This window comes from Micropterus salmoides, unplaced genomic scaffold (genome assembly GCF_014851395.1).
Source record: "Micropterus salmoides isolate LMB-PRFRI ecotype aquatic unplaced genomic scaffold, ASM1485139v1 Ms_hic_scaffold_11, whole genome shotgun sequence".
NCBI classification, from domain to species: domain Eukaryota; kingdom Metazoa; phylum Chordata; class Actinopteri; order Centrarchiformes; family Centrarchidae; genus Micropterus; species Micropterus salmoides.
The window spans coordinates 9,002,438-9,025,771 of record NW_024040152.1 but is presented as its reverse complement, the minus strand read 5'-3'; the positions used below and the strand labels follow the sequence as shown (position 1 = coordinate 9,025,771).

The window sequence follows — 23,334 nt, the reverse complement described above, 5'->3', positions numbered from 1 at the left end:
CCACCTCCATATTCACCTTTTATGTAAGTAAAGAATTCCAACAGACACGTGGCTGATTTTCACATGAATTTAATTTATTTCTGTGAGTCACTTTTTTCCTATCTTTTATCTTTGTTCCTTTTTTTTGCCAACCAACACCTGCACATGAAGTGAAAACTGCAGTTTTATTCATTGCTGATGGTAAACACATGGACACAAAGCAGACCAACAATGTGGTGTTCATTTCACTGGTTGGTTCATCTGTGTAAAAGGTGTTTAGATGATGTGAACTGATGCATACCCTAAAAAGTAAATCCCTCAGTAAGCGGTGTATAAAATAGCTTGAATGGCTTTCATATAGGACGTCATTTGTTTTCTTGGCTTTTTTATGCTTGTTTCTCATTGGACATTCTGTTTGTACTGGAAAAAAAAATATCGCAGCCTTTGTATATTGCATCAATAAGCATGCAGTTATTATTCTGTATAAATTGAGCAGGTTGTGTGTGTCCCCTTCTTAGTATCTCAAAATGTATCAAACTCAGTTTTAGTACAAAAAAGTTGAACAGTAAACATGTAGAATGGCAGTGTTTGGCTGCCATCTAGTGTTCAGTCAATAACTGGCCATCTGGAAAGAGAAGCTTATGTTTTTTTGTTTTACAAACACTAAAGATTTGTTACAAGGCTCCAGCTTTTTCCTTTTCCATTTTGGTTGCCACTGGCTTCACGCTGGGAGTCACACTGTACAGGTTTCGTGGTACATTTTCCCACGGCAGTTCATAGCAATTTGCCAAGCTGTTAGGTTTCTACAAAGACACTAAGACATCTGTGTGAAATTACACATCGGCAGGAAAGTTTCCATTGTAGACAAATTCAGCTAAAGGTGATACTTTCACATCACTCTGGAAAAATTGGTAAAGCTACATTTTTTTCTTTTCTCACACATTTTGGGTGTGATAGAAATTGGTTTGGTGTGATAGGGGTAGGCATCATCTTTATATATGAAACAGGAAGTCACACTTGGGCCTGAGATGCCATTTTCTGCCGAGTCTACTGAGATATTTTCTGAGCTCTAAAACTTGCAACTTCAAAGAGGAAATCAAAATGAGCAGTGAGCCTGCTGCATTACACAGCCAGTGTAAACAGGGTGGTGGTGTGCTGAGAAGGCCTGTAATGCTTTAATTGAAACAGGAATTCCACTGACATTTAGCTTTAGATTGTTGTAAAAACATCATTGCTTCGTTTGAGAGTTTAAGATAAAACAGGATCTCATCTCAGTTGCTTCTCCAGTCCAAATGAAACATTAAAAACATGACCGGCACTATGTTTTTCTATGAAGTTTAACCTAAAATTGACAGTGGTTAATGACTGCATGTCCCTTTATTTGAGAACTAAGAACTACGTTTTCACAAACACCCCGCAGTGACGAGCTAAACATTTAGCAGAATTCATGTTTAACATTGCTCTTGGTGAGCTCATGTGCGAGTGTGTCATACTGAAGGAAAACAAGAGAGAGACACAGTAAATAGAGAAAATAAAAGGTCTAGATGTGTTGTCAGTCAAGGTATGACCGTTAATATTGGTTTGCCAATTTATTAGACTAATAAATATATCGATTAGTGTCTTTTAAGTTTAGACATTGGCCTGTTTTGTGGCCACTGCTGATATGATAGACCTGCATGTTTTTTTCTTTGGGGTTTTCAGTTATTGTGTACAATTTGGTTTAAATGCTGTTTTCTGATGCAGATTTTAATTAAATTCAAATACTAAATACATATTTTTGGGCAAAATGAGGACAAAATATCAGCCATTGTAGAAGTGTTTCCTCAATCCCTCGACCAAACGAGTTCACACATTGCTAATTAAGCCTATCAACAGCAGCTCAATCTCTTTGTATTTGCAGTACACCAAGTTTTTAAATCTGGTGTCTGTGGCGACAGGTAATGATTCTTTTTATGCCAACCAGCAATGACTGGTTTGTCAGAGCTGAACGGGGGAGCAACCCAGAGCCACACAGAGAGCTCCATGATCTGCCATTGCTGTACAAAAAGAACATTTATTATGGAGATTTGTTCATTTTGTTTATTTCTTTTTATAAAGATTGTATAGTTCGTGTTAATATGCTGTGCCATTGGTGTGTGTGTGAGAATGTTAGTCCTCCTTTCTGAATAGCAGTTGGCACCTTGCATGGCAGCCACTGCCATCAGTATAAGAAAGTGTGTGTGTGTGTGTGTGTGATGTAGTGGTCGGAAGACTAGACAGGTGCTTTTAAGTGTAGTTACCATTTACCATTTAATAATAGATTATTTTATTGGAACTGTCAATTTTGATGGATTTTATTTTTTTAACTATTTCTGAACACAAGCTCATCTGACAGCATATATCATGAGCACGAGTCAAGTGTGTGTGTGTGTGTGTGTGTAATTACTCTCACTGCCAGAAAGTAAAAGTATTTTTTGTTCTCAGAATGTTTTGATTAAAAACAGTTATGATTTGTTAAAAGACGGCTTTATAAAACCAGTCAAACACAGTGTAATGGAATATGACAAAACTGATTAATGATTTTAAAAACAAAACTGTGACAGAACATCAGAAGCATGGTGTCGGTTGTTTTGAAAAGCTCGAAAGCATGCAGATAGTGGTTATACAATGTAGTCTCATAATATACTCTACATGTGTTAAAAGATTTTCTGTTCATACTTATTGACCTATATACAGTACTACTCTCTCTTTCCCCCTCTGTCCAGTTGGGCCACCCCCAGATGTCTCCATCCTGTATTTCAGAACGGGATATAGCCCAGTCCTTTCCAACCTTTTGCAGAAAGTCACTTAAAAAACCTTTCTATGAAAAGCTTTCTCCTCTCTGTGGTTCCATTTTTCCATCATGTGGAGAGGATGGTGGGAGGTGAGAGTTAGGTGAAAGTGGATGTGAGAATCCTCAAGGAAGCCTTCCTGATTTCTTGCTCAACCTGAAGTAAAAAACACAAAACTGTCAGGAAAATGAATAATGGATTGTAGAAAACACAAGATCTCAATCAAAATATGGAGAGGAGACGGACAAAAGTGAATAGTGAATAAATTAAGTAATTTGAGGGCACAATTTATCATAATTTTGAGGGTACAAATAATTGAACTGAGGGAGGGAACAAAATAGGTCAATCTCACCAACTGGTAATTGAGGGGGTAAAAAATGTTCCCTGTGACAATTATATAATGGCTGGAAAAAAGTTAAGTGTAAACACACTGGTTGTGTTAAAATAAAATAAAATCCAAGTCTACTCTTTTCCTTAATTTTTCCTTCATTGAATCTGTTGTCCTGCACCTACATATAGGATGGGGTGTGCACACAACTACCTCTCTATCTAAAAGCAATCTGAGAAGAGAAACTCTTAGGGACACTTAAGAAGTTGTAGACATTGCTTCATTTTAAAGAGTTACAAGCAAAAAAGAGAAGGAAAAGACTTGCATGGCCTAGCTCTTATTTAAGATGTAATTGGACCATTAAAAATAAACAAGATATATTTATAATAGTATGCTGAAAATGTTTTACTTTTGAACCCGTTCTGCCCTAATTGTGGTAACACTGCAAAATAAATAAGAAAGAACAAAGAAGAAGAAACTTAATTCAGACATCAAGTTTAGTGAGAATCCAGACCTACCGGTGCTATTCTGCCACTTGTACACCTGCACAATTATCTTTACTTTCTGACGCTATAGCTAAATACTCAGCCCTGAAGGAAAGAAAGTAGAAGAAAGGAGAAAAGGGAAAAACAGACAGTCAAGATCAGTTAATCAGAACAAAGTATCATTTCAGTGAGGAAAAAGGAAAAGTTTAGTTATTTTGAAAAGAGCAGACTGAAACAGATTGTGACTCTGCTGTCCAATGTGTGGCAGAAAGGAAAAACAAGGGTGAAAGGGGTTGGTGGGAAACCAGGACATTTGGACCATCAGGAGCTGGACATGAAGGACTGGCACTGGAGAGAGGCTGGCTGTGTGTGTGTGTGTATGTGTGATTCTAAGTGTTACTCACGCGCTCTCTCTCAGAGCTTCCTCTCCTGCAGCTGCAATCTTCCTATAGCAGTAAATCATCTCAACCACCAGCCAGAGCTGCAGCCCGATGATGGAGACATACATCATCACCTCAGACAAGATGGATGCCATTCCCCTGGTGACTAGAGCGACAGAGAGGGATGTAAGGGGAGACATGTTGTATTGGTGTGCTTACAGAAATGGGGTTGGGTTTAATTTCTACCATGAAAAGGATTGGGGCTGCCCAGGCCATACATTTTTAAAAGATTTTACTCATAATTCATGACCCCCTGTGCTGAATTACAGTGCATCATTGTCAGTCATCAGTGCAATTCCTCACTTCCTGAATCCCGCTGCAGAAGCAGTTAACCTATCTGATGTCCACAAGGGCTCAATGCTGTAAAAGCCCCACAGGATAAAGGTTACCCCTCATCATAGCCTAGTCACAAAACAAAAAAACATGCTTGTGTCAAATAATGACAATTCAGAGGATTAAGCATTGAACGGTGGGGGACTTTAATTTAAGCTCTTGTTACTTAGCGTTGGGGTAAGCAAGTTAAATCCGATACATGTCTTTTTGTCAAATTCTCCTCAGTGTCTGCTAGCTGTCTGTTCTGTGTGTGTGCTGAAAACAAATCTGGTGTTTGTACCCAGCTCTGGCCCTCTGGCCAGGTGCCCTGGAAACAAACAAAGTGGTCCACACCACACCACAGAACACCATTCGAGTCACCCATTATTTGTGTGGCAGAAAATTACTTAAGCTTACTTTCTAGTTGGCCAAAACATGCTGTTAGGATGTTAGCTATAGTAGCAGAAGAGTTGTGAGTATCACTCATAGACTGTATATAAAAATCACTGTCTGGAACTGGTGTGCTGGCTCTGGGAAACCGTCTCTGCATGTTAGCTTCACAGCTGCAACTGTTTGCTAACCCACAACTTATCTAACGTTAGTTACTTGCTGTGTCGTTGTTCGCTCTATATCATGGTATTTGTTATGTTGTTGGATTTCTCCAGAATTGCTTACTCCACATTTAAAGCACCCATTTTAAGTTTAAGTGACCATACTTACCTGCATTAACATTTTATTTTTTAACTTTGGGGCAACAAAACAAGCTAAAAACACATTTTTTCACTTGTTAAATATGTCAATGTGACAAACTTGTGGCCACCTGAATGTTACCACCTCCAATTAGCTCTTTTTTTCAGGAGTAAAACATCAGAATCTTTATCAGTTAAATGCTCCACTATGTTCACCAGCTAGTTGCTAATTTTGTCCGATTGCATATTACTGTAACCGACATTAATACATTTACTTGACCACTTGGGGGCAGCAAAACAAACTCACAAACAGCTGCCATTTTACACATCCAGCAGATTCAGAGCAACACTATGATTCATTTTGAGTCCTGTTTCTGTCTACCTGGTGAATATAAGTCTGATTTTCACTCTCTTTTTAGCTCTGTTTTGGTCTCTACCAACTCTACTTAACATAGCTGCTCCACTATATTCACCAGCTAGTCGCTAACTTTATTTGTCTACTGTTTGGTGCTGAGCAGGTAGTGTACAGTGGGTTAGACAGATTCATTTGATCTATTGATAATATGATTATTAATATTGATTGGCGCAGCGTTTATTAATGGCAGCTGTGACAGTATAGTTTGCTAAAGGAAGCATGTATGCTGTTCAAGAGTGTCAGCACCATTACACGAGGGCCCTACTAGTGATTCATCCCTTTAAGCTGCTGCCACGAACATGTTGGTTTAGACGTTTCTATTTGGGTCATATCTGTTTGGCGAATTATTTTAAGCTGTGTATCCTCTTGGATAAAGCCTTCCAAAGTTTTGTTTTATTGGAAGTTATTGTGAGATCTGTCTTTTTTTCATTGCATCTCATAATTCAAAAACAGAACTATATATTAATATAACTAGGTGAGTCATGAAAAGGTAAGTAATGCTTAGGGATAATGAATAAATAAATAAAATATATGAATATTACAGTGCAAGAATATTCCTGAGAGTTTCCTTCTTGGATATTTATGATACTGTATGTGGAAGAAAACCACATCTGCAGCACTGCAGCTTCATAAATATAAATTTCAGCTCTGCTTACAAGGCTGTTTTTCCTTTTGTTTGGTCTGGGACCTTTCAAGAGACACACAGAAGACAGTGTTTATCTAACACAGCCACATGACATAATCAATTGCTGTGTATATACTGAAACAACAGAGCTGCCCTTACTTGTTAAAGGAAAATCCTACATGAATAAATCTGTGATGTTGAATGTTATTTTCTGATTTTGTGTTATAATGTACTTCATCTACTACAAGAATTAGAAATTAAACATCAAAATAACTTAGCATGCAGGATGTCTTGTGATTGCATTGCACTGTGGTCTTAAAGTGGTCATATTATGCTCATTTTCAGGTTTATAATTTTATTGGTTTAATTTTCAAAAACACCAAATTTTTGTCATACTGCACATTGTTGCAGCACCTCTTTTTACCCCTGTGTGTTGAACGCTCCATTTTTAGGAGTGAAGAATCTCTTGTATTCGATCTTTGTTGGGAGTTGCACAATTGCAGTACCTAGTTAAGGACTACAGCCAATCAGAAGCAGAGTAGAGCAGGTGTGCTGAAGTCGTGCCACACAAGCCTGTTTTGCATGTTACAAAGTGAGGCAGATATGTTACGTGAGTAAGTAAAAAAAGTTTCTGTTATCAGCCTGGGCTCATAGTTACCGAAATGCTAAAACTGGAATATAGGACTTCAATAAATTAACCTTGTTAGTCCGAATATAAGTGCCCGGAGGCATTACCAAGATGGCTGCGGAGTTGCAGGACTTGCCTATAAGAACCTTGCCTTACTCACAACTCTCCTGCTACTATAGCTAACATCACAACAACAGCATGTCTTGGCAAACGGAAAAACTAAGCTGAATGTCTGTGGGCAAGTTATTTAACGTTACTTAACGTTACTTGTCCCATGGGGATAAATAGTGTAAGTGTTTTGAAATTGAAACTGAAGTTGAAAATTGAGACTCTTCCCCTTCAAACATGCACAACATTATTCCCCTCTGTCCTTACGTTGTGGCACCACGTTAATGACAATAAGCTTCCTGGTTTCGGTTTGAAACTCGTAGTTGGGATACTCGAGGGTGCGGTTGAATATGCACTGGTAGGTTCCTGTGTCATTGAAGGTCACATTGAGGATGTAGATGGAGCCGTCCTGTAGGTCCTTGGTATTCTTGCTGCCATTCCAGTCCAGACGCTCCTCAAAACGTGAGTCGCGGATTACAGCCATCTGGTCTTCATAAGTATATAACTGGAAGAGATTTTCAGAATGGTATTTCTTTTAAAAGTAGGCAAAGTGAAAAGAAGATTGTGAATCATCAGCAAAGTAATAACAATGGTTGTCAGGCATACAAGTGTTGAAAGACCATATTGTGGTTAGTGTCTCTGTGTATTTAAATTCTTTTGCTACAAATGCTTTGCGTTATTGCAAGTATTTAGGCTGAGGAATGTGTGTTTCCCTCCTTACATGCAGCCTGCTGTGAAAATGAACATGTCCACACCTGAAATATGCTTATACTTACACGAGGTATAAGGCTAGCTATATTCTGTGTTTTTGTTATTGTCAACAAATCTAATTAAAACAACAAAACAAACAATAGTGAGTGGTGATGACGCAGTGGATAAGACACATGCTTGGTGTGAGAGAGTCTGGTTCAATTCCCCACTGTGACACATCCACCAATGTGTCTCTGAGCAAGACACCTGTCTGTGGCACCCAGACCTAAGCTGATTGGTTCCTAATTAAGATGTAAGAATAAATATTTAAAAAACACTAACTGATTTTTTCAAACAGCTGGGCGCTGTAGTTTTTAGCAAAAGTTACTCAGACAGGAACAAATAGTTTATTTGTTGGGGACTATTTTTAGCTGTGGATTAATACACATTTCATACTCTACTGAATGTTTATGGTAGTGAGTTTGACTGAGAATAAACTACACTGTGTGTGTGTTCACAATAATGAAGGAACATGTCTGTTTTTGGAAAGCAATGGCAACCTATAGCATGGGATTGTGTGAAAATGATCTTCATCCAGTTCTTCACAGCTTGCTCCCCTGATTGGTGGCTCTAATAAATAATTATTTGACAGAAAAGGCCATGAACGAGCTTAGGTGTTAAACTCTTATTAATGTATAGGTAAAGGTATTGATGATGTGCTGATCTGATGATGAAGTGATTTAAAAGACCCTGCCTCAAGACAACTGAGTCTGTGTGTTCCCCTGTTGTGGGTCGTAAATATATATCCACGCATTAAGTGGTGGAAAGTAAAAGTACTCTACTTTTAGTACATTTCTGAGATACTTGTACTTACCTTCTGTATTTCTATTGTATACAGTAGGCTATTTTATTTTATACATATATCTTAGTAATTGTATTTTTGTGGCCTGTAGTCCTATTGATTTACGTTATTTATGTGTAAATAAATTAAATAACAACAGAAAGCTGCTGCTGATTTCTCCTGGATGTTTATAGGTGTAAAAAACAGATTGTTAAGTGTTGTTATGCTGCCAACAAAGACTCTCTGCCATCAAAAAACTGAAATCCCTTTCTGTTCCCCCACCCCTTCTGCTGTCAACCTCTTCTCCTTTACAGCTCTACCTGTTATTTCAACATACTCACTGTGCCCAATAGGAACAAACTCATACGCATCACAAACAACACCTCTAAAATAACTGAAACCCAACCCCAACCTCTCTGCCGTAGATACAAATCCCTGGCCTGGAAACTGGCTTGCTATAGCAGGAGTTCCAACCCCTCTGCTCTGTTCAATTGGTGTCAATTTGCGTATAAATGTACTTTCTGATATGGTCATGTTGTTTGTATTTAAATATATGTGCAGATTGTGGAAACAGATTTCCTGAAAAGGACAATAAGGAATCTGATCTAATCTAGTGAATATTCACAACACCATGTTTGCATTTCAGTTTTCCTCTCATCCTTTATCTGGTCTCCACATCACCACTGCTGTTGCTTTTCCGTATCGAGCGAGCTGCAGTTATGGCCTCACCTCTGCACTTTGTGGTGAATTAGTGAATACAGATTCTAAATGGGCTAATGGGATCACTCTTGCTCTAGGTATATACTGTAATGGCCTCTTTGCTTTGCCTGCTTTGCGGACTCCTTAGGTAAGCAAAAGCAGTGTCTTCCAGTCGACACAAAGGGAGGGGGAAAAAGCTCATCATGAAAAATGCCAGACTCGGCTCTCTCTCATGATAAATGCATTGCAGTCTTTTCCCAGAAGAGGAGACGAATGTAATGATAACTAATTACATATGGAAAGAAAAGTGGTTGCATTTAATGTAAACTTTTTTTTATTCTTGACACTACAACTGTGGGATTTTGCAGGACTACTTACAGCCCATTTACTCAGCAGCAGGCTTTTGCGCTCATTAAAGCTCAGGAAAAATTTGAGGAGGTTGGTTTCCTGAGTCAGGCCTTTTGCAGGAAATTCAGGATTCATTTTTATTTGTAATTTTAGTTTTGAAGGTAAATCACTAATGAAAGTTCAGCCCTTCAGTCTTTAAGTATATGTATCTACTGGTTGATTTAATTTCTTGTTTCCACGAGAAGGGAATGAGGTTTGTTCCTGTCTCTTGCTCGTTTTTTAAGCAGAACTAAGAGGGATCACTCTAAAGGTAAAGTATCTCCTCCATTTTAGCATACCTGCATATTGGCTCCCAGTGGATTTAAAAATATTGTGGTTTTACCACAGAGTGTTACATGCCAGCCTATTTCTTGGCCATGCACATTAACTTCCAAGAGACTCCGGTGGGTGCTGTGCAACCTCATTGTATCAACAAAACTGTACTTGGTTTTGTTACCTTTGGACAGAGCCATGCTAGTTGTTTCCTCCTGTTTCCAGTCTTTGTACTATGCTAAGCTAACCAGAGCCTGTCTGTAGCTTCATATTTACCATGCAGACTTGAGAGTAGTATTTATCTTCTCATCTAACTCTCTGTATAAATCAAATAAGTGTATTTCCCAAAAATGTCAAACTATTCCTTTATTCCTTTTCTTTAAGAACCACTTTTTCAAAGCTTGCCTTGTCATTTATCTCATTGCTACTCACATGGGAGAAGTTAGACTCATCTGAAGCCTTGAAGTACCAGTTGACGGAGGCCTCGGCCTTGACCTCGCCCCTCATCTTACAGGAGATGCAGCCCAATTTAAAGCCTTCGTTGGCCACGGCCTCTGTGTTTGAATCCACCTCCACGCAGGCCCCATGGCAAAGAGACGCTACAGAGTGCAAAGGACACAGTTAGAAATCTCTTGTATCACTTTATTGCTCTTTGTCTATTTTCAGGTCACAGGGTTCAGAGGTGAGAGCCGTGGGTGGCTGTCATCCTCTATTTTCATGTACCCGTGACTCGGGGGAAAGCTTGATACACCAGCAGCGCTCTGCTGTTTTATAGTATCACAGTACTTGCAAGCAAACTGTCGAAACAGCTATTATAAATTTTTGCGTGCTTGCTCCCAATGGTTCTTGCATGCGTGTTTTTTTTGTTTGTTTTGCATCGGACACAGCTTATTTTCTTGCATTTTTTATTTCCGCTCATCATTTCAGTTCATATATTGTGAAATTGATTGATTTGGTTTTTAGTTTTGTAGCAATTTACATTTTAAGTGTTTTTCTGTCTGTGAAACTGAGTGGAAATAAAGAGGTTGCAGTGAGCGATACTGGTTTCTTGCATTCTGTTGGTAACTGAGCTAAATTCATATATAGAAGCGTGAGTCTATATATGCCATCATCACCATGACACATACTTCTCATCGGCCAGGAGTTACACACCTGTAACTCCAAACGTTTCTTTTTCACACTGCACCTTGCAGTGTCCACTGAGGCCTCAGCATGGCTCTCAACCAATGATCTTGTGCTATTCTCAATTTTCATCTTTGGGGATGCTTTTGTTTCGAATTGCAAGATGAGGGGAGGGAAATGAGGGGGAGGACAGGAAACACATAGCAGAATGCTGATCAGAATAACTCAGGGTGAACTGAAAGAGGGTGCACATCATCCGGTGCCTCATGTACACAAATATATAAAAACAATAATCTATATGTTTTAATCCCTGGTATACAAATATTGCAGTGCCAAAGTGAGACTTGCATTGAAGAATTGCATCAAAAGAGAAAAAGAGATGCCACCCCACTGCAGAAAAACATGGAGGGGAGGAATGAGGGAGGAGGGAAGAAAGAGAACGTTAGCACAGGCCTCATTAGAAACAGCCATTTCTACAAAGCATGGGGAGATGGGGAAGCAGGAGGCAAGAGGTCTAATGGTGGCTGAGGCACTGCAGAGAGAGAAGGGGAGAGAAAAAAGGGAAGGAGAAAAAGAGAGTGTTGAGAACATAAATTAACACTTCACAAACCCAAATGGACCAAACACAGACCTGAACCCAGCTGGACCCGAGAGCGACTAAACCCGAGCCTGAATGTGATTTAGTGAACCTGAACAGCGGCTAAACACTTAGTTTCTGCTGATCTTCAGTCTCAGATTTGCTGTACTAAAGCCACATTTAAGCAAGTAATCGCTTGAATTTGGTTAAGATGGATAAAAATGCAGCACATTGATGAAGGATCTCATTTCATCAGGTCCTATTAGGCCTGCTGAAAACATAAAGGTTAATGCCTTGTTTCATTCCAGTAAAAATGTTGCTCTCACCAGGTTAATTGCTGAGATGTGGGAACGCAACAAGGCATCAAAAATGATCAGATGATCACACTGGTTGTAAATATCATACCTTACAAAAGACTTACTGGTTCATTTCAATTGTGTGTTAGAGTTTCTCTTTGCAATGATGGATTAATACTGATATCTGTGGTGCACTCAGTTTCAGCTACCTCAAAAGAAAGTGGTTTTGATCATTAGTTCCTAACTTTTTTTGTCTGACGCACCCACACAGTCCTGTCAGATGAGCTCAATATAAGATAAGAAAGATTTTATTGATCCCACACTTGGGAATTCACTATTCACTACATTTCAAGTATCCCTTCATCAACGCCAATCTTATTTAAAATGTATTTGTTGGAATTTATTTTAAAATGGAATGTTATTTAACTCTATTAATTATTGAAACACCAATATTATTACAATATTTTTTTCATAGGCTACATGACATTTGTTTTGTCGATGTTGAGGCTTGGCCTAGTTTGTTTATCTTGGATTGGGCCTTTCGACTTTTCTGCTTATTTGCTAACTAGTTTTCAGGTGCTCTCGATTGCCTTGGGGTTTTACAACTCACTCATTGGTTATTGGGACAATAAATGTACCAAAGATCAGCCTCCACAATCTTTTCACGTATCCCATAGGCAGCTGCAGAAGTAGTCCACCAACCTGGTGTACATGTATCTCTGGGTCGGGACAACCTGTCTACATGTCTGGGTGCTATGTTGGAGCTTATTTGTTGTGTTCCCAGAACTCTGAAATTACATTGGTGAGTACAATGTTATAATCACTGATAGAAACAATGGCCACAATAACTCAAGTGAGGAAAACTTGTCTGAACCTACAAAACAGGGTTCAGTTAAGGCTGGGTTCTTGGGTTTTCGGGTTTTCTGGGAAGAGGGTCTGCTGAGGATTATAACAAACACACCTGAGGGAAACAGCATTTGCAAATACTTTTCCTGAACTGCTTGGAGAACCGGTGCACTTATTCATAGAAAGCAGTGCAGTGATTGGAAAATACAAAGTTGTATTTTTATTTTTCAGTTTAGTCTCTGCTCTAATTAGCTTTCCTGTCTGTTACATATGTGACCTGATTGTGTTAATTACAGGCTTTTGTAAGATGCATCAGTGCTGCAGCTAACCTCAGTTGCCAATTGAGGTTGATGAAAGTATTTGATCACTTAATGTCCCTGTAAAATCTCACGGGACTAATTGACATTTTTGTAATTAGAGACTAAATTTTAAACATTAATGTTCAATAATATATATTTTGACTCAAGTACTGTATGTGAGTGATTCTGTCACATCAGCTTCTACTGTGTAGAAAAGAAAGAGATAGAAAGACAAAGAGACACCAGACACACAAAAGAGCAAGACATCCCATGCAGAAAAGGGTTTGAGATGGATGGCGTATTGACTGCTCAGAGAAAAGGAGGTGAGACCTGGAACACAGACAGAGGAGACATTACAGTGACAACAAAGCACATGTTTGACAGACAGCGGGAAATAAAAGGATGTCTGAAGACAGAAGGGAACACTTAAATTGCAGGACAGAAGCATAAAAAAGAACAGAGACAGATGTAAATCTAGCAGGAACAGCAGCACACACACACGCAGAGTGAGGCAGTAATCCTGAGGGAGGTTAGTGACGTAGGCGAGATTGTGCAAGGTGAGCAAGGATGCTGCTGACTGTCTGAAGCTGAGACAGCAAGTAAAGAAGACAGCGATAAGACCCAGCAAGAGAAAGACGAACATGCAAGCAGACACAAAAGGAACTGCACATCCAAAGTGCAGAGTCAGAGCCACCAAAGTGCTTTAGCAACGATTCTCACCGACAGCACACACATGCAGACAGAGCATCAAAAATGCAAATCCATTGCGTAATCTGTGGATTTCTGGATTATGCAACGGATATTCCAGAAATTGCAGATTAGGAGTTTTTTTCCTGACAGGAGGCCGGCTCTTTAATCCATCATCTCACTAGCTGAATACCGAAGAGCCCTACAAAGCAAAAACCTTATAGCATTAGCTGCACAAAAGACCATCCACTCTGAGCAGCGGAGTCGGGGTAGGGGGTCAGTGGGGTGGCTTCCTGGGCTCTAGCCCCAAATGTTTTCTGAAAAGCCCACAATCTTTTAGGTTTTTATATAAACTTAAACTTTGTTTCATTTCCCCTCAGACGCTCTGACTGGACCGGCTAACGGGTAAATATCGCCATCCAGCCTATAGGTCCCCTCTATGTGTGTATGTGTCTTTCAATCACTTGCTAGCTAGCTAACCAGCTTATGGACTATGGAACCAACGTTTTTCACAAGGAGTAAACCTCAGCCACCCTCCACAGAAAATGGCTCAGCAGCATCAACAACTGAACAAGTTACAGGCGTGAGTGAGTTGGTGAGGTGATAGCCTAACATTGCCTGCTAGCTAGCTAATGTTAGCTCGCTAGTAGAGATAAGCTTTATGATACTGAAGGTCCAAAGCTTGTTTCACTCCTGTGAAACGCACTGTTTCAATTCATTCTGCCGGAGCTTGTGTCAAATGAAGAATATTATCTGACTGCTGACGTTCAAAGCTTCAGACATCACTGGTGCTTGTTTTACAGCTAAACTCTGTGATCACATTAGTGGGATGAGAAGAGAGGAGAATAATAGAGAGACATGGTGATGTACATTAGAAAGACATAATCCTAAATATGAAATTTCCTTCTGTTAGAAAGTAATAACTGTACAACTATATGCCAATTTAGTGAATTGAATCACTCTCCAATCACATCACATTGTGACTCATGAATTATCACATAAATATCAACCATGAAGTTAAAAAAAACACAGTGACATTACACCAAAAAGGTACATTCATGATTGTGTCAGTAAAATCTAGGCTTTTTTCACAGTAACACCTATATTTAATGCAGTATACAGATTTAATAATATTTGCCAAATTATTATAGCATGGATTAAACATTCATTCTGAGGACTCCAGCATAGTATAACAAAAACAGGTTTCAAGATTAGTAATGCTGTTTACAACAAATTCCTACCCTACCTATATTAAGTAGGCTAAATTAAAAATACTAATATCAGACAATTTTTGCCTCTTTTAGGTAGCAGGAGTAAAAATTAGTCCTCAGTGATTGTTGTTTTATAATGATAATTGATCATTTAGCTTATTTTATGCAAAGCGACTCACAATTGCTATATATGTCAGAGGTCGCTCGCCTCTGGAGCAGCTAGGGGTTAAGTGTCTTGCACAGGGACACATTGGGGGGTGTCACAGTGGGAAACCCGGGTCTCCCATACCAAAGGCATGTGATCATGCCCTCACCACCCCCCTAGGTTTGGGATAAGCCCCCAATGTTTACAATGTCTGCCGAGAGCTAGCTAGCTTAGCATGTTGCTGGGCACTAAAGGAAATACAAAAAAAGAGATCATGGTTATTTGCTAAAAGAGAAAGAAGGACAACAGAAAATTGCTGAGGCAACAGCAAAAAGAGATGAGACAACATCTGTTTCCATGGATGGGCCACCACAGACATAAACACACATACTGTAGGCATACATAACCTGGCATTTCCCTTGACACCAAGCAAGTAAGTGTTTTTCCACTGGAACAAGTAGACAGTAGTAGACCAGTGAAGCACACTGCTTTGAGTCTCTATTTCATTTTACTTCTCAAAGCTGTTATATTGCTGTGGCTGGTGAAGCGATGGCAGGCTGGTTTATCTTTATAGAACAACCTGAAGAATCCCTTACTGTCTTTATGAGAAACACATTGCCACAAATTACAGTTTTTAAATTCTCTATCACTACAGTATGCATGATATGGTGCAGATGGAGATTTGTCTAGTTTCATGTTGAGCTCACAGAATTCCTTTCTGTTGTAAGCAGTGTGTTCTGCAATTCATGCTGAAAGGCTCTTAGTGCTGCATGTTCAATGACATTTTGTTCTGCAAGATGTAAATACGAATCTATTGAAGAATGAAGAATGAAACACAAGGCGCACATTCATTCTTTCTAGACTCAGTAGTCTATTCAATTTGTGGCACTCTGTGAGCTTCTCTTGTCCCATAATATTCCATGTAGGCTCAACAAAGCTTTTTTTATTTGCAGACATTTTGACTTGTGGAGATTTTGAAAGAACAGGTGTGACTAGTAATGTGAATGATGGCTTTGTTACATTGTGGTGCTCTCTATGGCCCTGGTGTTGTGCATGCTGGCTTACTAACATCATAATCTCAATCGAGTGAAGCCCCTTTAATGTTATTAGTTGCACCTGTGCTTAACCTGGCTACCTGGTGAATGTAAGTCCAATATTCACTCTCTTATAGCTCTGTTTTGGACTCCACCAACTCCTGATAAAATATCTGGCTCTCTGTTCACCAGCTACTCTCTAATCTTTGTTTTTTTGTCTGCCTGCTGAGCCACCGTCGCCATCTTCGTTTTTTGGAACTGAAAGTGACCATGATCGGACGAGAGGGTGGAGCTAGCTAGCTTGGTTAGTAAAGTGCATACGTAATTCACATTAATTGTGATATCAAGTGGGATGCTAATTTTGACTAGCAAACACAGGTTTAAAGCAAAATGTACTTTGGAAGAAATTAACAGCCAACACATTAGTGTCTTTTAGTACAACGGAATGCTGAACAAGACATTTTGAAGCGATCAAAATGTTACGGAAAACACACTGTTTAGGGGTCAAAGTTCTTGAATGAAAGTGGCAGCACCCCAAAAAAAGGTTCCCAGCCAGTTAAATGTACACAGTGCAGTGGATAAGAGTTGCCTCTATCCTGATTGACAGGTTGCCGTGGTAGCGACTTGTCAATCACAAGGTTGCCACGGGTCTATTTAACCCTAGATGGGACCATCCTTACATCAGGCTGTATTGAAGAAGACACGAAACTAGCGACTGAGAACATAAATTCATTAGGAACGTGTTTACCGAGGAAATACATTTTTTTTTAAATTTGTCTGGTTTGGTGGACACTCTGGAAACTTAAACAGTTTTTCACATAAGTCTTTCACAGTTCATACTAGACAAACTCTAAAATGATGGAGGACAAGCTGATACTTAAATTTACTCTTAAGATTTAATACTTCAATGCGAAATGTTTACAAACTGATATAATGGGAAATGAATAAAAAATGGTATCTGTCATGTCACTTTAGTACATGTATTCAGTGGGTCAATATCTCAACAGATGTTGTTCTCATGACATGTACTTTTTATTTTTTTCCAGATGGGTCTATTTTTTCCACTAAACACAAGCAATGTGAAAAAATCACGCCAATATGTAATAAGCTATAAACCAATATGTTAATAAGTACTGACTTCACAAACAGCTTTTCATAAGCATTTTCCCACTGTTCAGAGGAGCAAATAAAAAGTAATATACTTAACTATATTGACAGTATTAACAATAATCATTGATAAATCGATGAGTTCCTGGCTCTACATACAAATTTAACTTTGTGGAAGGCAATCTCGTCCTTCAAACGCCCCTTTCACTCCCCTGACTCCCACCCCACTTGAGGACACCCTGGTATTACAGACTTCTGTCACACAGCTGGATGAACAGGGGCTCAGGTGTGCTCGTCTGTCTGTGTGTGTGTGTGTGTGTGTGTGTGTGTGTGTGTGTGTGTGTGTGTGTGTGTGTGTGTGTGTGCGTGCGTGTCTGCCTGTTTGTCTGCTGTGCGTGGCACAAGTTAGCAGCACACAGACAGCCTGAATTAGGGCACAGCATCTCACTCCAGATTTGAGGGTTAGAATGAATCTTGCAATAAAAAAAGCAAATGGAATTAATATGAAACTCTTTACAGTATTACATTTAGAGGCTGCAGAGTCTGACAGCAGCTGCAGATGGGGCACAAGTGAACGGTACAGTTTTTTAAAAAATCACATTCATGTTTTTGTTCAGATTGCAGGGCCACTCAGATGTAGTGCATCAGTCAAGAGCTCCTTGTTTACAATGCCTGCTGTTTGTATGAGGTGATGAATATAGATCCAGACATCCTATCTGCTGTATGTAGCAGCCATTGCGAGTTTTGTAGAACAAGCTTGTACAACCTATGACATGATATTTTATCAGGGGTTGAACTGGAAGAAGTGACTTTAATTGTCACACAAAACCTGCAGAGTCCAGATTCTGTTTGATTCTGTAAGCTATAACTGTTAAAAAATCAGCAAAAAAGCTGAAACATTTGCTTTCACAACATACACCTTTTATTCTAATGAGTTGGTTCCTACTTTAAGAGAACAGTATTCAACAAAATTCCTAAAGCGAAAGTACATACTTTTAAAACACTTGCTGCACCCCTCAAGTAGTTATAATTAATTCATGTTCTACCCACCAAAATAATCAGCTTGTCTGTAATGTAATTTCCAATTTGTGCAGATGCAGTGGTTGGGGTGGAGTGATGGAATGGACATGAATCTAAATGGCTTGCAACTGAGAATATGGTGTATTGTTCAAACATCCTGTTGACAGTGCTCTCCTTTGACCATAAGTTTGTGCTCGATCCATTTGCAGACTAAATAGCTCTATGCTGCCACTGCGGAAGCAAAGAGTCTCTCTGCTGCATGCATTAGGCTTTATGAGCCTCTGTTCCGGCTTGAAAGCAAGGACACACAACTCCGTCAATTCACTGTTGGGTTTGTGTCATATTTGAAGACAACATGGAGAAAAATACATCTAATTATAACCATTTATTGCATATTGCTCATAGGGATTTTTCTATTCTCATAATTAATTACAACATTTTACAAAATCCTTTATAATTTATGCATCTTCAGTCCTGATATTCAGAAACATATTAGAGCTCTTTTCACCACATGGTCTGTCCCAGATGAACCTGCAGCTTCTAACATCTGGTTAAAAAAATATTTTCTTCTCATCTTTAAAGTGATTTGCTGTATGTATCCAAACTTTTTATTAGTGACATTTAAAGCACACAAAAACACAAAAACCCATCAGCAACAAACACTCAACAAATAGAATAACAAGTTTACTGGTAATCCACAGATTTTTGCCGTTTCTTTCGTCGGAAGAGACAAGCAGTTGCAATGAGATCCGTGGATTCTTGTGAATGATCAGTGATGTCTGAATTAAAGCATTTTTCATTTGTAGCATCAAATGACATTTCTTGATGAGTTACAGGGATATCTATGTGTGTTTTATTGTATTTTCCTGTATCTTTTCCTATTTCTTCTTTTTCTGATTGGATTTGCCCTCCGCAGCCATCGCCAGCTTAATTCAGACTGAGGTTAGTGTGACAGAGTGTGGGTTATTAAATCACCCTAGTTAATATTTAACTGTTATAATACATATGTTTTCTTTCCTTGTGCACTGCTGCCTTTCAGAAACTTCTTAAATTCCATTTCATGCTTTTGTCACACATGCAAATGCACATTTCAAAATAAATAGGGCACAACTGCTATTTCTATCAGCCACAATCTGTTCCTTTCCTCCTTTTTTAGCAGATTCCATCCAATTTCCTGTCTCGTCTTATATCCTTATCCCCACTGCGTTCAGCTCCAGATGTGCTTACTAGCTTCAGTCCTTAACTAACCCACCGGCTCCTCGACCAAACTGTCTCTTTCTTTCAATCGAGGTTGTATAACCGTCTTACTTTTTGCCAAGCTTCATTCAGCTCACTATCTGCTTCCTGGCTCAACTTTCTGCAGCTCTGCCTGCTTGTTTCAACTTTATATCCTGAATATACTGTCACTTCATTTAAAGGAATAACAGCAGTTCTATAATTATTCTATATTTTTGAGAGTATGAATCTGTGTTGTCTTGTGCAAGTATGCGTGGTTAAATAGTATAGCAGTGACTGAGTGAGAGACCAAGAGCAGCTGGCTGACAGTGATCAGTAAATCTCTCTTTTAATGCATTGCTTCCTTGTTGAGCTCAATTTTAAATTGCAGTGCTTAAAATGAGATTATATGATGACAACGTGACAGTAGAGTTTTTTTCTCTTTAACTTGGCTTGGGTCTGTGAAAGAAATTAAGCTAAATAAATAAATAAAAGCCTTTCAATGAAAAAAAAATGTTTTCATGTGTGTAAACCATTTAATATGTTTAATATGTTTAAATTGCTTCCTGTCATTTTTAATGCATGCCAATTGATTGTTTTAGAGGCCATAAATAAAGAACCATGGTTGTGATTGTACTTTTTTTAAAGACAGGCTTGTTAAAGATTATTTCCTTGCTTCTCTTCCTGTGGGTGTCAGGAGACTGACAGTAACTTAAAGGTGATGGATCATATAACTCAGGCAACTTTCATCTCAGTGGAAGGTACTTTTCGTGCTATAAACGAATAAATGGCAATAAATGGCTTCTTGTGAAGGTGAGAAGTTCGTGATCGTGATATCTCAAATGCTACAGATACCAGCAGGAGGAGTGGAACTATTAAGGGCAACTTAGATGTTTGGCTGAAATTTAAAGGAACATATTCTCTTTTAAAAGTCATGATGCTAGTGTCGCTGGGCTGCAGTAGCACATAGGGTGCACACACAGTAGAGACCTGACTTGAGTGACACACACCAGCTGCGCTGTGCTGTAGAAATGCTCATCTTTCTTACAGCGCATGCATGAGTACCTTCAAATGAAAAAACAAACAAGTGCCAGGAACAGGAACACACATCTATAATGGGAGCAACAGAACATGTTGAAATTGCATCTCACTGAGAACAGCCATTCCTTTGATCTAGAGCTGAAATGATTTGTCGAAGTTGAATGACAGCAAATTAATCAGCAACTATTTTGATAATCGATTAAATGTTTAAGCAATTTTTTCAAACAAGGACACCAAATATTAACTGGTTCCAGCTTCTCCAATAAAATGTTTCCTATCACTGTCAATTTAATATATTTTGGTTTTGGACATTTGATGATTTCACGGATGGTGTTTAAGAAGTTGTGACTGGCATTTTTCACTGTTTTCTGCCATTTTAAAAACCAATTATAAAACCGGATCGAGAAAAACATTGGCATATTAATCAATAAGTAAATGATTATTAGTTGCAGCCCTATACACACACATAGATACACACTTCAGAGGAACACTATGCCCCAATGAGAAATGAATGATCTACATTGTTCTAGACCTTTGAATACACAAGTAGCTTCTATATCTAAATGTGTGTGGATGTGTGTTTGCATGTACACATGCGTGCGTGTGTGTGTGTGTGTGTGTATGTGTGTGTGTGTGTGTGTGCTGTCCATTTTAACAACGCCACATGGCCTCATCTCATTACTCGAAAAAATAATAAAACGTGAACAGCTGGGCTTTTAGCAAGCAATCCAGCACAATGATGGAACAACAAATACTCACTCGAACATCTGCATCTGAACACACAAGCATACACATCCATCCATCACAACACACACACACACACACACACACACACACACACACACACAAGAACCCGCAATACATTGACCACAAACAGAGCAGACAGCGGCAGTGAAGGCAACATCAGACAACAGGAAACACCTCAACAACAGTAACAAAATGCACAGTCAGTGAATGGGGTGTGTGGGGTTGGATGGTGGCTCACCCTCATGCCAAGGTGTTGCCTTTGTGGCATCGCCATGGCAACACAACTACTGCCCACTCACCTTGAAGCGCCAGGAGGGCCAGAGGTAGCAGCAGCAGGTCTTGTGCTGCAGACATCCTGACAGGAGAAAGAAGACTTGCAGCAGCTCTCAGCTGCGTCAAAACACACCGTGCTCTCACACACACACACACACACACACACACACACACACACACTTCAGAATGGGAGACACAAGACAGATCTACAGCAGATATTCCAGCTTGGTGATGAAAACCTCAGAGCACTAAAATGCCAAAGATGTCCTGATGTCCTACTTAAAAGTCTGGGAGGTGAGAAGAGGAGACTATTTCCTGGGGCTGTTGGGACTCTGGGGTGTGGTCCAACCGGATGTCCTCTACTCCTCCTCTTCTTTTTTCTCCAGCTAATACAATGGCTGGACGGAGGGTTGGGTGGGCATTTTTGTGGATCTGGTCTTCTTGAGCACCTGACGGCTGCAGTGTGGAAGGCGTGTGCTCTGCTGACTTGTTTCTTCACCCTCACTGGACCCAACTCACTCTATTTTGCTGGAGAGTCTCTCTAGCTTCTCAGCGTGTGAGCGTACAGAGTGACCAAAGGGAGGAATCATTCCGGGTTTCAGGTTTCGGCCTCTTGTTACTCTAAAAGGGTCTTTGTTCAACTATTTATACTCTGTGGCACTCAAGCCTGTTTAGCTCCACAATGAGACTGTGTGCACCAAATATTTCCAGTATCCTGATACAGATAAATCGCACTGTCAGTGAATAACAATAAAATCTACTGGAAGACTGATTAGCTGATCTGATAGGAAACGATGAGGTGTCCGATGGAATCTATGCTGAAAATGGGAAATGCAGCTTGTAAAAGAGTTGTGCAATGGAGTTATAGTGCAAGTGTGCCTGTGACAGGAAACATCTAGCTGACCTTTCCCACATGCAGGACTACAGATTTGACCTGGGCAAAAAGGAGGGCCAGTGCTTCATAGAGCCACAGTGTGAGGGAAATGGCAAAAGCAGCGTGAAGTATCCTCGTGCTTCTTTCCACCTCTCTTCAGCTTTGGGTGAAATTACAATTATGACTTTTTTATTGTTATTGCCTCATATCAGTGTTATTGCTTTCTTTCTGGAGTCAACGCAGCAGTTTCACAACTATAGGCTTCTTCAGATAAAGCTCTAGACAGAAATCTAGTGCAGAGTCGGGCTGACTTATTCAAGTGAAATCATCCGCTGTTTGTGCACATCAGTTAAGCCATTTGATTGGTTTAGCGGCTGTCTGGGCATGGTCCTCTCAGGCTTGACCGCAACAGCAAAGGTGGCTCTGGTGCTCTGATGGATCACCACCAGCATAAGACACGGGTCTGAAAGCGGTCTGAAAGCGGGCTGGAAAGCATGCACTGAACAGCTAAGGGGTTTCTTTACACGGCTGCACGCCTTCTGTGCGTCTTTGGAGACTAAAAAAGTGCGCTATTAATTTGTGCATTCCAGCGGTGTGACTGAAGTGAGATAGGGCGTGATTGTTTTTGTGTTTAAAAAAATCGGGTGATCATAAAAGAAACTACAATCTTAAATCGGTGATTTTGCAAAAACAAAATGCATAAATGTGTGTCCTCTTCTTTAAAGTCCAATAACGCAGCAGAGCCGAGCGCTGCTTCTCGGCGGTCTCCTTTACCAAAATCCCCAGAAATCTGCGCTTTTCCCCTCACTGATATCCTCGAAACGCCTCGTCCTATTGATGGATCAGAGGTGGACTGCTTCCATCTCGCATCAGGCAGCCAGATGCTTGAAGTCTCCCTGCTGTCACACCGGGAAGTACCGGAGAGATTTGAGGGTCAGGGCGCAAAAAAATCTCCTTCTTCTTCTTCTTGCGTTCAAGAAAAGACGGTGGGAAATGTCTTTTGGAGACCTGTATATTCCTCCTGGAGATGCTGACCGGGTAGTCAAAACAAAGAGAAGCGGATCAGGGACACACACACACACAAATCAGTAACCTCCAGAAATTACATGGTGTGTCAGGATGCGGCGCTAT

General features: G+C 39.7%; 1 protein-coding gene across 2 annotated transcripts; it reads right to left on the bottom strand.

The window, feature by feature from the left end:
* Positions 1 to 2,049: 2,049 nt before the first annotated feature.
* On the bottom strand, positions 2,050 to 23,328 carry LOC119897177 (sodium channel subunit beta-1-like). 2 transcript variants are annotated; one of them, XM_038710762.1, is made up of 6 exons: positions 21,356 to 23,328; positions 10,142 to 10,308; positions 7,087 to 7,324; positions 4,007 to 4,148; positions 3,636 to 3,707; positions 2,050 to 2,945 (listed from the first exon to the last, which is right to left on the bottom strand). In XM_038710762.1, the coding sequence occupies exons 1-5, from the start codon at positions 21,408 to 21,410 to the stop codon at positions 3,641 to 3,643; spliced, it is 669 nt and encodes a 222-aa protein (XP_038566690.1). In that variant the 5' UTR covers positions 21,411 to 23,328; the 3' UTR covers positions 2,050 to 2,945; positions 3,636 to 3,640. The 2 variants fall into 2 exon arrangements, with proteins under 2 accessions (XP_038566690.1, XP_038566691.1); XM_038710763.1 differs by lacking the exon at positions 3,636 to 3,707 and having other exon boundaries at positions 21,356 to 23,324.
* Between the last annotated feature and the right edge of the window lie 6 nt (positions 23,329 to 23,334).

Bases quoted from the DNA above. Each gene is read 5' to 3' on its own strand.
- LOC119897177 (XM_038710762.1), bottom strand. From the start codon at position 21,410: ATGTCTGCAGCACAAGACCTGCTGCTGCTACCTCTGGCCCTCCTGGCG. The intron at 7,325-10,141 runs GTGAGTAGCAAT...AATCTCTTCCAG, and splicing joins ATGAGTCTAACTTCTCCCAT to TTATATACTTATGAAGACCA. The intron at 3,708-4,006 runs GTGAGTAACACT...TCTTTCCTTCAG, and splicing joins GAAGCTCTGAGAGAGAGCGC to GGCTGAGTATTTAGCTATAG.